This window comes from Talpa europaea (assembly GCF_964194135.1).
Source record: "Talpa europaea genome assembly, chromosome: 10".
Taxonomy (NCBI): Eukaryota; Metazoa; Chordata; class Mammalia; order Eulipotyphla; family Talpidae; genus Talpa; species Talpa europaea.
Genome location: NC_140077.1, coordinates 69,953,954 through 69,966,775, shown reverse-complemented (window position 1 = coordinate 69,966,775; position 12,822 = coordinate 69,953,954). Strand labels below are relative to the sequence as shown.

Below are 12,822 nucleotides of genomic sequence, written 5' to 3'. Positions count from 1 at the left end.
CCTCTCGTGGGTCATTCTGCAATCTTGACCTGTTAGTCAATGTGGAGTTTTCATACCACGTTTGCCTGACAAGCAGGCCCTGCCCTGAGCTGATGCTTTGTGTCTGGCCAGGGTCCTGCTGAGCCCCGGGTCACACCAGGGCCTGCTTGCCCACAGCGGGGGTCACCACTTCCGCCTCAGTTCCTCGTGCCCCTCCCCGCTCAGGGAGGTGGCCAGCCTGGGTCCTGGGGCTGAAAGATTCCTGGTTTCCTTTTTAATGATTCTATTCTTCTAAATGTACGAAGTCACCCGTGGCCATATGCTCTTGGGAAGAAATATAGGGAAGGCTGAGATCCTCTGCAGCCTCTCGCTAAGACCCCCACATCCCCTAGTACCTTGCTCACCGAGCTCCGAGGGAGCCCTTGAGCCCTTGCTGTCAGCCTGAGAGCTGCCTTCACAACCATGCTGCTGTTTGTAGAGGGGCATTGCGGGGAGAGTGGGGTGTTAACAAGCCTAAAAACATCCTGAGGTGCGCAGAGTTCTTTTCTTCTCATGCTGCGTTTGGGGCCATTTCTCTGGGTGAGCATGCGGAGCTGCTTGCTGGAGACTGAGCCAGTTTCTTGGACCTGCTGCTAAGTGTTTTCTTCGTACCTGCAGCTGAAGCAAAAGGCCTACCTGAGTCTGTAGGCAACATGGCAGGGCAGGCCCAGCACAGTGCAGAGAGCCCTGCGGCCTGCATGACCTGTGCCACTGCCTGGCTTCGTGCAGCCGGCAGCATTTTGAAGTTGCTGTCCCACTGGCTAGGATGCCAGCCTTACTGAGTAGAGAGGTTCAGACCAGCGAGTGTCATTCTGGGTATCTCTCTTGACACCGGAGTGCACTGTTCATTCAGCCCTTGACCCACCACAGGTTCTTGCCCACAAAGCCGTGAGAAGGAGTTCGCAGACACTGTAGGTAAGTGAGCAGAGAGAAGCCAACTTTGTTTAAGAAAGTAAAGGTAAGCTAATTTCAAGGAAGGAAGCAGGGGCTCCCAGGGATGCTGTACTTGGGAGGGTCTGAGTCTAGGGGTATTCAAAATCTATTCTAAAATCTCATCATCTCATTGTGGCACTGGCTCTGTCTCCCAGGCGCCAGGCCCATTTCCCCAGCTCTCAGAGTTTCTCTGTGTACCTCCCCTGGCCAAGGTTTCCTGAGACTGACTGCCATCCTCAGCCCTCCTGAATTTCTCTGCCTCCCTTCACTGTCCCGAAGCCCCTGCTGCACTGTCCTTGAAACTGCCTACTTAACCCTGACTTGCCCTGGCACTTACTGAGATCACACTGCTTTTTCAAACATGAAGGTTTTGTAACGGGCCTTTATTCCTGCGGGGAAAGTCCCGGGGCCACAGGCTGTCTGTACTGAATCTTTGTGACAGTCTCAAATGGTCAAGTCCTCAGAACTGTTTGGCTTTTTTATCAAAATTAGACTCCCCTTGAACTGGTGTTTAGCTTGGGTGGACTTACACATGGGCGTGCTGAGGCCCAGCCAGAGTTACTTATCCCAGCTCCCTGCAGCCTGGACCCTCGCTGCGAAGCTCCACGCTGCTGTTTGACAATTGCCGTGGAGACTGCATGGCCTCGGCCTGAGCTATGGCTCATCATTTTGCATCTACCTTGTTTCAACTTTCCTTAGTGCTCGCTGTTTGGCTGTTGTTTCTTTTGAATTTTCTAGATGGACAGATGTGACATCCACTGACAGCATCGTCCTTGCCAGGAATCTGATCTCTTCTGTCTCTCTCTGTCTCACTGTGCCATTGCGTGCTTGAGTGCTGCTGAGGGTCCGGGAGAGGTGGGCTGCTCTGAAGCCAGAGGCAGTGCTGGCTCTTTCGACTTAAGAAGCTGCCCCTTCTCCTATCCACTAAGCTTTGTCTTTAAACTTTTTCACATTTATATGGAATACACCATGGGATTTTCTAGGGTTACAGTAAATCTATAGCTTGCTTCGGGTAGTGTGCACATTTTAACAACAGCCTTCCAATCTATAACATGAATTTCTTTCCACTTACTTGAATCATTTTAGTTTTTTTTTTCTCAGTGGCTTGTAGCTTTTAATCTGTAGCTCTTTTCCCTCTTTGGTTAATCCTAAGTGTTTTGTTGTTTTTGATGCTATTGTAAGTGGGACTCTTTTTTAATCTCTACTTCTGATCATCCCTGGTCACAATTTAGAGGTGACCTGGTGTCTGGATCGGCTGTGCGTCATACAGTTTTACAGAATTCATTTCTCCCAACAATTTTTTGCTGGAATCTTTGGAGTGTCTCATATATAATGTGCCACCTCCAAATAGAGATGCTGTACTTCTTATCTTGGGTGCACAAAGATTTATACATTTTATTCCCTCCTGATTTATTAACCTTTTATCATCATGTAGTAGTGCCCCTTCTCCTCTTAACCACTTTTGGCTTCAAGTCGACTTGGTCTGCATAATGGCAGCTTTCCCTGCTTTCATTTTGACTTCCTGGGAGGTGTGCTGGGCCCCAGCTGTAACTGTGACTCCATGTGCCTCTCTGCATTCCAGAGTCCTTCTCCTTAGATCACGCTCTCCTGCATGGAGCATGTGTTTCCTGAATGCCGTGTCCTGCAAGGAAGAGGGCGGTGCCTCCCATGCTACAAGGCCTGTGGCTGGAGTGGGGGAGGGGGAGCGGGATGGAGCTGAGGAAGACAGGGGGTTCTGGAACTTGTTGGGGTGAAGAGAGTGGGGTGTTGGGTCAGCACTGAGCACTCTCGGGGCATCTGCACTTCTGGGTGATGTGCGGTGAGGAGCAGGAGTCCCTCCCAGGAACTCTGAGACTGGGGGACGGAGAGGGGGTGCAGCTGCATGGGTGGAAATCACCAGGTGCCCTGAGAACCAGAGCAGTGTGGGGGTCACAGCGGTGGGGCAGGGGCAGGGGCAGGGGCAGGGGCAGGGGCCCCTGGCCAGGCACTGGTCTGGGTCCTCCTGGGCTGGGAGTTCCAGTCCGTCCTTGGCCTCACCTTGTAGACTGGGGGGCCCTCGTCCACTCTCCCTGTCCCCCACCGGCCCCTCTCATCTCTTCCCTGCTCCTCATCTCCCACCCCCTGCTTATCACTTTTATTAGAAAATGAAAAACCTCCGCAACTACATGGAGGAGCCGTGTCCAGCTGCTCAAACCCACCCGCTTCCTTTTTTAGCTTCTCCCCACTTAAATTAGCCTGCACCAGGCCCCGCTTGCCAAGCTGTTGTCACCACCACCCCCCGCCCCATCTGCTCCTGCGGAGGCCCAGCTGCCCCCCCACCTCTGCGTGCTGCCCCACGTAGGCAGTGGGGCTCAAGTCCATCCTTCCCCTGCCCTGGCCTGGCCGACTCATCCCATAGTCATGTCCTGTGAGTCCAGGACGGGACACCGACTGGACAGGTGGTGGTTCCTTGGAGATGGCAGCCTGGCCAGGAGGACACTGTGCTGCAGGCAAGGGTGGCCAGACTCACTTGGCCACTTGCCAACGCACTTGGCTGGGCCATGTCCTCACCTTTGGACATGGTGTCAGTGGGGAGGTGTGGTCACTGTCCTTCAGGCACCCGGGGTGGTTCTGTCCAAGGCGGGAGCTGCAGAGGAGTTAGAGATTGTCCCAGCTGTGCTCCCAGGTGTCCGAAGAGCTTGCAGAAGGGGGGCCCTGGGGTCAACCCTTCGCTGCCATCAGCCCAGGCAGGGGTACTGGTCACCCTGCCTGGACCCGGGGCCACCTGCGACCTGCTCACTGTCCCCTTTTCTCTTCTCTGGGCTCTGGGGCCAGCAGCTAGGAACCCGCGGGGAGCCCTGAACTGGGGCTGAGGGTCCAGGAGGGGCAGTGGAGCCCTTGGATGCTGTGCTGCCCCGGCCCCGGAGGGGGCATCTGCTGTCCCTTCTCAAGGAGGGGCTGCTGGGCCCTGCCCCTGGGAGCCCAGAGGGTGTCTGCTCTGTAATGGACTTGGGGGACGCTGCATCCCTCTGCCCCAGGAGGGCCCCCTGGACGTCAGCAGAACACTGTCCCTCACCCAACAGCCTGCTCACAGCCACCCTACAGTGTGCACCGGCCCTTGGCAGTGGTGTTGTCCAGGCACAGCCCAAACACCCAGCTCATGCCCAGGGCTTAGCAGGGCCACGCCCCTCCTGCTTTTTGCTGCCAGTGCGTCCTGTGGCCACAGATGGCATCCTCCTGGGCACAGTGCGTCATTCCTAACCTCTGGTTCAGCGGGCCTCGGTCTGCTCTTGCCCTGGGCCCTGCACTGATCCGCTGGGAACACATCTGTCTGGTCCCCCTGTCCAGAGCAGGACCCCGAGCCATGAGGATGGGGCAGCGGGACCATGGACAGGTAGATGAGGCTGTGGGTGTCCAGATCTGGACCCCTGCTGGCTGGGGCTGTCCGTGCACTGCTTACGGCACTGTCCCCTCCGGGACATAAGTACCTCCATCTTACTCTGGAGCCCCACGGGGCTGCTGAGACCAGGGCCCCGGTGCGGGGAGAGCCCCCTCAGAGCCATGTCCTCCCGTGGGCCCTGGCTGTGACCGCGATGGGAGAGGCCAAGGCTTTGCCCTCGGGACTGACAGCTGCTTCCTCCCTCCGCCCCCCTGCCCAGATGTGCAGCCTGTAGGCCACGTCGTCAGCTCAGGGCCTGGGACTGTGAGTTAAAATCGGGCTCCCGGTTTTGCCACTGCTGGTCTGTCCTGTCCCCGCCGCCCCTGGGGACCAGGTCACCACGAGCACCTTGCTGCTGCTCCAGGCTCTCCAGCATACTGACTGTGCCCCTGCCTGGGCCTTCACCCTTATTTGTTAGGTGGTAACTATTTCTAAGATTGTGCTGCAGCTGCTGCTCAGATCAGGCTGTCCCTGTGGCCATCTCGAGTGCCAGTGCCTCAGGGGGCTGTTGCTCTGTTTCTCTCTCCTGAGCAGAATTAGGAGTTGTTGACTCATGCAGCTGAGAGTGGGGTGGTCAGAGACGGGGCCCCAGCGCCCGGCCCTGTCCTTAGCTCTGCTGTGCTGCAGCCGCCCCCACCAGTGCCAAGCCTGGGCCTCCGTCCTGCTCAGCTGCTGGTGCCCGCCCAGGGCTCCTCGTGATGACGGGTCCGCTGCCCAGGAGGAGCTGACCAGGCCGGGTGTGTGGCTGGGGCCAGGGCATGATCCAGAGGGCCCTGTGGGCCCTGACCATGGGGCGGGAACACTGGTGCTGGGAATGGGGGGAGGGGGCCATGCTCTGCGTCCTGACATACGCACCAGAGCTGGTGGTGCTGTCCCTGGGAGCCTCCTGGGCGTACATCCACACCAGTGACACCTCCTGCTGCCTGGTCTGCTGCTGGATGCCTCCCTACCCCTCCAGGAGCCTCCCCTCCATACCTGCTACCCAGGGAGCCGGCAGCCCTGGATGCTGTCTTGGGCTCTCGAGCAGAACTGGGGGGCTGTTGCCGCACTGGCCCAGTGCCCAGTCCCCTTCATTACCAGTCCCCCTGGTTAGTGCTCCCAGGCCTGTGGACAGTGTCCCCGGCCACACTGTGGCCTCGCACAGTGGGGAAGGGTAGAGTCATCTTGACTGGTGACCTCTCTCAGTATCACTCTCCGGACAACTTCCTAGAACACACGTGTCCGGGCAGATGACTGGTCAGCGCATCCCAGGACCCCCCAGGCCAGTGGTGAAGTCCCGCCTGAAACATCCCCATGGGGGGCTATGGTGGGGAAATGGGGACTGGCCCCCTCGAGCACATGGGCTGTGGCAAGAAGACGCTGGGGTGGGGCGGGGGGACGTGGACTCAACTCTCAGAGGTCTGAGCACGGCTTCTGCGTGGACACAGACAGCCACAAAAGGGCTCAAACCAGCAGCCCCCAGGCCCCTCACCTCGTCTGGTGCCCCATGAGCAGCCCGACCTCACTGCTCCCGTGGGTCGTGTTCCTGGGCATGCACTGGGACCTACGGGAGGCGCTGCCACCACCCAACCAGCCTCAGCCCTGTGTGGCCTGGAGGACGCCCGCTGGCCACTCGGATGTTACATTTCTCTCAGGCCTCAGGGAGCAGTGAGGGGACTGGGGCAGAGCTTGGCCGGAGGCTTCTGGGCACAGACTGACGCACTGCTCACACCGCCTCTCTCCCTTACCCAGGCCCGGGCCCTGTCCCCGCCGGCCCGCCGCCGCATCCATGCTGTGCTCGCCTCCTGCTCCACCTCCATGCTGATTCTATCCAACCTGATCTTCCTTGGGGGCAGCCAGGTGGGGCAGATCTACTGGGACCGGGTTTTCGTGCAAGGTGAGTCTCCTGTGGCACTGCTTGGGGTGTGTGGGGGTGTGTGGGGTGGGGGCAGGGGCGGGGGCTCCTCAGGCCATGATGGACGGTGGCCGTGGTCCCTGGATGTGAGCAGCTGCCCTTTGGGTGTACTTTGGGCAGGCGCCATCTCTCCTGACCCAGCTCGCCTGGCGTGGCAGCTGTGCCCCTCGCTCTCTGGATGTCTGGTCCCCTGTTTTTCTGGGGAGCCAGCCTGGGGTCTGGGCAGCCTCTGCTCTCCACCCTCAGGAAGCCTCCCGCCACTGGCCCAGTGCCCTCTGCTGGGCCTCCCGTCTGGGCTCCAGGTGTGGCACTGGCAGTGACCTCCATGTGATCAGCGGCTAGTCTTGGTGTCCCCGGCAGAGCACATCTTGGTCCCCACATGATGCGCTTGTGGTGGCCACCACCTTGGGCTCCAGCTGATGGACGTCACATCCTTAGAGAACAGGGCGAGGCCACTTGGCCTGCATTGCTTCCGCCAGGCCCTGTGCATCAGAACTGAGGCCTGGTTGGGTCCCCGGTGACATGGCTATGCCTGACCTTGGGATGCTGCCTCTGTTTCCCTGGACGGCTGGGCTTTTGCTGTGGTTCTTTTCACACCAGGAATGGCCGGCACAGATGCATGGTTCGGATGGTGGGTCCCAGACCCACACCACGGCCGGGGCAGGCAAGCTCTGGGACGGGCAAGCTCAGCCTCATAGGCCACTGCACTGCCCCTCCGGGCCCACTCTTGGAGACGGGTTCTGGCTGAGAGTCCCAAAAAGACCCTGTTTCCTGCATGGACACGGCCCTTTCCCCAGGACAGAGGGAGAACCAGGCCCGGGCCTCAGTCGTGGCCTGCTTGCCCTTTGCCAGTTCACCCTTCCGTCTCCCCGTCTTTGCCAGTCCCGTTTCTCCTCCCCCCCTCCCTCTTATGTCCAGACTCTGCCGCAGCTGCCATTGCCCTCCAGGGCCGTGCTGGCCTTTCCATGTGTGTGCTGCTGAGGACTGGGGTGCGGTGCTGCTGAGTGTGGGCCACTCCCTGAGACCGGGTTGGAACCATGATGAGCTTGCAGCTCCTGGAAGGAGACGGGCGCAGGGCTCTGAACAATGTTCCTGAGCAGGGCTATGGGAACCGACGCCCCCAGATAATCAGCATCTGGCTTGGAGACATAGCCTCAGATTTCAGATTCTGCAGCCAACTTGCTGGTTTCCTGGAAGAAATGATCTTGGATTTAAGGAGAAAGGTCGAGGGATCTTAGGACGAGAACTGAGTGGAGCGTGGGGATGCAGTTGGGGGCAGCATGAGCAGAGGTGAAACCTCCCTGAAGCAGGTAAACCAGTGACCAGCAGGCAGGGCAGCTTCTTCACACCCAGACGTGCTTTGAGGGCTCAAGAACCCTGAGTCCTCGCCACATCACCGCCAAATACATTCATGGAGCCCTGACTTGCATAGGAAGTGGTGATAACAAACAGGCAAACAAACCCCGCAGAAGCAGAGGCCAGAGCCAGTGCCTCACATGGGTCCAACCCAAGGTTCCATTGGTGGACGCAGCCTGAGAGGGGCAGCCTGAGAGGGCACTGGCCGCTCCTGCTGGGGGTCTCTTTGACACACCTGAAAAGTGGGCATTTGTGTCCTGCTGGAGCAGCATCCTGGCGGCAGAACCAGGATGTCCAGGACCTGCCAGACACGTGGCCCAGGTGGCCACAGGCAGGAGCACGTGAGGGCTATGTCTGTCCTCAGCTCAGTGGCATCTACATCTGGCCGCCTGGAGGGCACCCTGGTCTCTGCTCGTGGCCAGACTTGATCATCATAGGGGTCCAGGGTCGCTGTTTGCCATGTGTAAGTGACCGGTGACTGAGGACCACGTGGAAGCAGCCATGCAGCTGGGGTGTGATTGGCGACGGTGGGTGTGCATAGTCTGGGAGCCCTGGAGGCCCAGAAAGTCTCACCATCTGTTTTGAAAGCCCAGGAAGCCTTCCTACGGGATTTTGAAAGTAGCACCCACTTCTTGAGCTTTTATTTAAAAGTGGAACCCCCATAAGTTAGTCACGTTCCGGTGCAGGACTGGAGTTCTGCCAAGCTTGGGTGCCCCTGGGAGCCACTGCCTGAGAGCTGCCAGGCGCCCGCTGGGTTTGATCTTGGTCTCCATAGCATGACAAAGTGCAAGCCCTGCTGCCCCTGCTGAGTGTGAAAATGCACATTCCCACCGTGGAGCCTAGTGAGACTCGGTGTTTGCTCACGCGCAGGTCTGTCCTCAGGAAGCAGGTCCTCAGGAATTAGGTCCTCAGGAGAGCCGCCCCAGCAACACTCAGCCAGCAAGAGGACATAACATGTACATGCCTGCACATACTTGCACACACCTGCACATCTGCACCCACACACACGCCTGCACACCTGCACATACCTGCACACATCTGCACACCTGTACCCACACACATGCCTGCACACTTATACCCAAGCACCCGCCTGCACACATCTGCATGCCTGCACCCACACACACCTGCACATGTGTACACACCAGCATGCACATGCCTATACGCATTTATACACCAGTACACAAATGCCTGCACACGCGCGTGCATGGGCTCAAAGGCCTGCCTGCCTGCAGCGCAGCCTGTGAGCCACGAGTCCCACATCCCAGGGCCTGTCCCACACTGGCTGGCTCGGTCACTTGCCCCACGTGGCAGTAGCTGGCAGAGGCGGCCTTGAGCTCTTCTGAGCAGATGCAGGGTCTAGGTGAGCTGAAGCTGGTCTTGTCCCTGCCAGCATCCTCCCCACCCGCCGCTGCTGCGTGCGAGTCAGGCCATGTGCTGCTTTGGGTCCTGGGCTGTTTTGGCGCGTCCCTGGGTCACTGGCAAGTGTCCGCACATGATGCCCCACCAAGCTGCCCTGCGTCTCTGCTTCTGAGTGATGGGTGAGCTCAGTGTCGCCTGCATCTTGCTCCCCCCACGGCATGAGGGTCCCCACGCTGCTGTCACCTTCTCGTGCTGTGTGGGGTCTTGCTGGGGAGCCCGCAGTCTGCTGACAAGGGGGCAGCCCCGCACCCCGGGCATGTGGGCCCTGGGTACTAGCACTGAGAGCAGGGCATGGCCGGTGACGTGGCCCCATGTAGCACTCACCCCAGAGCAGCAGGCAGCAACTCCCAGGCCCCCGGGGTGCGAGGCTGGTGGGGCACCATGGTGTCAGGGAGCACGCATGACGTCAGGCCACCTGTGTCTCCAGCAGAGCTACTCTAGCTCCTCCTCGGATGGTGGGGATCCCAGTGGGTCCAAGTCCATTTGTGCCAGGGTGTCCCTGCCACAGGCCCCCACAGAAGTGCTTGTCATGCAGGGCACCACCAGCCCTCCGAAGCCTCTTGTGCTTGTGGTCAGCGGGGTCTGGCAGAAGGAGACTAGATACAGAGCCCCGGGCTTTGGCCCTTCCTGCCCTGAAGCCCGTTGTGCCTGGGGGCTGCGGTGGCTGAGCTCTCACCTGCAGCACTGGGGCTGCCTGGTCTGCTCCCCACAGGCTGGTCCCTTGTGCAGGCCTCAGCCCTACCTTCCACCTCTGGTCTGCTCCGAGCCCTGGGACTCTTGCTCCCTGACCCCAGTCCTGTCCTCACGGGGGGTTGGCCACCACCACCAGATGCCTCCCACATTGGCAGCTGGCCATGTATTCGTGGGTAGATGGGCAGCCATGTGGCCTGCAGGTGTGGACACAGGAGGGGGGCTGGCTGAGGCCACAGGCTGGCACCTGGGGTCTGGCGGACGAGCCCACGGCAGTAGCTAAGTCAAGCGACTCCAGCCTTTGAAAGCCTCTCCCAGCACGGTGACTCAATGACTTGCTCAGATTCCAACATCCTGCGTGGTTAACTTGCATGTGAAATAACTCAATCGGCAGGGTGGAAGTGACTGCCAGCCAGCTCCGTGTGTAGTCCTGGCTGAGCCAGGCCTCAAGGGCCGTGGGGGCGCCCAGCGGGCTTTCGGGCATTGGCTCAACCCCAGCGTGTGACTGTTTGCAGGCCACCCTGCGCCAGGTCCCAGTACCCCCAGAATCCCCTCTCCCCCCTGTGTCCCCAAGCCCTGGGGTGCAGAGTCCCATTCCGGAATCAGCCCTGTGTGATAAAGAGGGCTCAGGAATTAGCGGGGTCACCAGGCCCCCAGAGCAGCCAGGGGAGGGACCCGAGGGCTCAGACTGAGGCCCAACGCTGGCCTCTCAGATGGGACGGCAGGTGCCCTGGAGCCAGGCCTCATCTATCTGGGCCCAAGCCCACACCACAGCCTTTTCAGGTGCTTTGAGCCGCCTGCCTGGCTCATGCTGGCCCAGCGGTGGCTGCCAGCACCCCAGCTGGTCTCTGGGAGTGGCCCGTGGGACTTGGCATGGCTGACCCTGTTGGCTTGAGGTCCAGCCACCCTCATCCTTGTTCCTTGCCCCTGGACGAGGAGGGAGGCCAGGACCCAGAGCTGTGAGCCCCAACCCTCCTGGACCCCCAGACCCTCCCGAGCCTCCCCTGGACCCTCCTATGCCCCTGGATCCTCCTGGGTCCCCCAGGTCCCCTGGGCCCTCCTTGAAGTGGCCTCTGAGTGAGCAGCCATGTGCCCAGAGCCAGCCAGCCTCATTCAGCACAAGGGCTCCTTTCCTCAGGGTGACCGTGCAGCCCCTCACATCAACCCACCATGAGCCCTGGTTGCCGTGGGCCCAGAGGGTGGTGGCAGGGTGTGTGGCAGGCCCCCTTGGGGCTGACAGGCTCAGAAAGATGTTGCTCCAGTATTCCACAGAAGGACATCTGCCTCCCCTCCCTCAGGGATGGTGTGCAGGGGACATGGACACGTGGAGCCTGCAGTGTGCCTGCCCCTCCCGATGGCCCTTGGGAGCCCAGACATGGTGACCCCGGGGCCAGTGCTTCCTGGAGGTCAGGCCAAGGGCTCCCCAACCTCACTGTCAGGTTGGGGGAGACCCCACAGGCCTCCATCAAGCCACACCCTGACCAGGGCTCTGCTAATGGTGAGCAGGGCAGTGCCTGAGCACAGGGGCCCCCTGCGAGCTCCTCTCAGCCCTGTAGGGTGCTTCTCTGTCAGGGGCCTTTTGAGAGAGCCCCTAGGGGGCTCAGGCACTGCATCAGCACTGGTAACAGGCCCCTGGGGCTTGGCTGCCTTAGAGAACGGAGCACCCGGAGGCCTAGAGGATGGTGTGGGCAGCAAACAGGCTGGGGGTGGGAGGACAAAACCCTCTGGTAGGGGCGTCATTGGCTCTTCCCAGGGAGCCACCTGCTCTTGCTCCCGGAGCCTTGTGCTGAATTGGACACTCGGAGCCCCTGCTCAGGTGCCATGGGACACACCTACCCCCTCCGGCCCTGCACATGGTCAGGCACAGCCCCACCGTCCGCATTGCAGCAGGAGGCGTCCCCATGTCCATGGCTGCTGGGTGGCAGGGGCCTCTTCCAGGGTGAGTCTGCAGTCGAGTGAGGCCAAACAGTGCACTGCTGTTGTGGCGCCCCCACCCCGACCCTGCAACAGGGCCGAGAGGACCAAGGCAAGGGCAGACAACCCAGTGGTGAGGACCGAGGCTAGGGCAGACCCGGTGGTGACTTGACTCCCTACAGTGGGGACTTAGGGCTCATGAAGGGTGCCAGAAGTCACAGCCCACGCGGAGAGTCTCAGCTGTCTCTGTTGGCCCTGGCCCTGCCCGGCGGCCAGGGAAGGAGGGCCGACTCTTGGGCTGCTGCTGGCGGAGAGGAGTCTCTGCTGTGGCCCAACCATCCATGCTTGCCCGGCCATTCCAGCACCTGCCCTGGTGCAGATGGGGCTCCCCCAGGACCCATCTGTGCCAGGCGAGCTGTTGGTGTCTGCCTGGTCACATGCTTCCTATGGCCCACAGTGGGGGTCTGACTCGCTGGCATCCTGTCCCATGGGTCCCCAGGCTGCCCGGCATCAACACTCCTCATGAAGCCAGGACGACTGGCCCGCAGGACAGCACCTGCAGGGCCTTTGCCCCAAAGCACCCCTGAGCCCACGGGGACAGGTATTGGTGGGTCCTGACACCAGTGTCTGAGCCACAGAGGTGAGGGGTCTCAGGACACCAGGCAGGATGCTTGAAGGCTTGAGAAAGCACCTTGGGCTGACAGAGCCCCTGAACTCCATGGTGCCCACACCTCCGCTTGGGAGCACCTTGGAAACAGGGTCTTGCTGATGGAGCAAGGGAAAGTCCGAGAGCAGAAGTCACCCTGTCCTTAGGAGAGGACATGCAGGCATAGGGAGGAGCCCAGAGGGATGGGGCAGAAGCTGGAGCCTGTGGCTGGACCAGCCCAGACCACCCTGGGCCTCCAGAGAGACCGTGACTTCAGACTTTGTGCCAATAGCGCCATGGGGGATCCAATTCTGTTGCTTGAGCCCTCAGTTTGTGGTCACTTATTGGAGAGCCACAGGGACTGGTGTGGTGCTGGGTAGCAGACAGGAGGTGGGGGGGCAGTCCTAGGGGGTGGCAGAGGGGAGAGGAGATAATGCCCCTGGCTGCTCTTCCTAAGAGGGCACTAACCCCATTCCGGGGGCCCCACCCCCACAGCTTTATCTTAGCCACCTCCAAACTCCATTCTCTCTGGGG

The 12,822-nt window shown here is 60.3% G+C and overlaps 1 protein-coding gene across 1 annotated transcript in view; it reads left to right on the top strand.

Moving 5' to 3' along the window:
• The window catches only part of HHAT (hedgehog acyltransferase), a gene marked incomplete at its 5' end in the record, with an annotated part of 69,355 nt that overhangs the window by 55,383 nt on the left and 1,150 nt on the right, over positions 1–12,822 (top strand). The window contains one exon of the mRNA XM_084245029.1: positions 6,101–6,245. Within this exon, the coding sequence (XP_084101155.1) occupies positions 6,101–6,245 (145 nt within the window). The remainder of the gene's footprint in view (positions 1–6,100; positions 6,246–12,822) is intronic.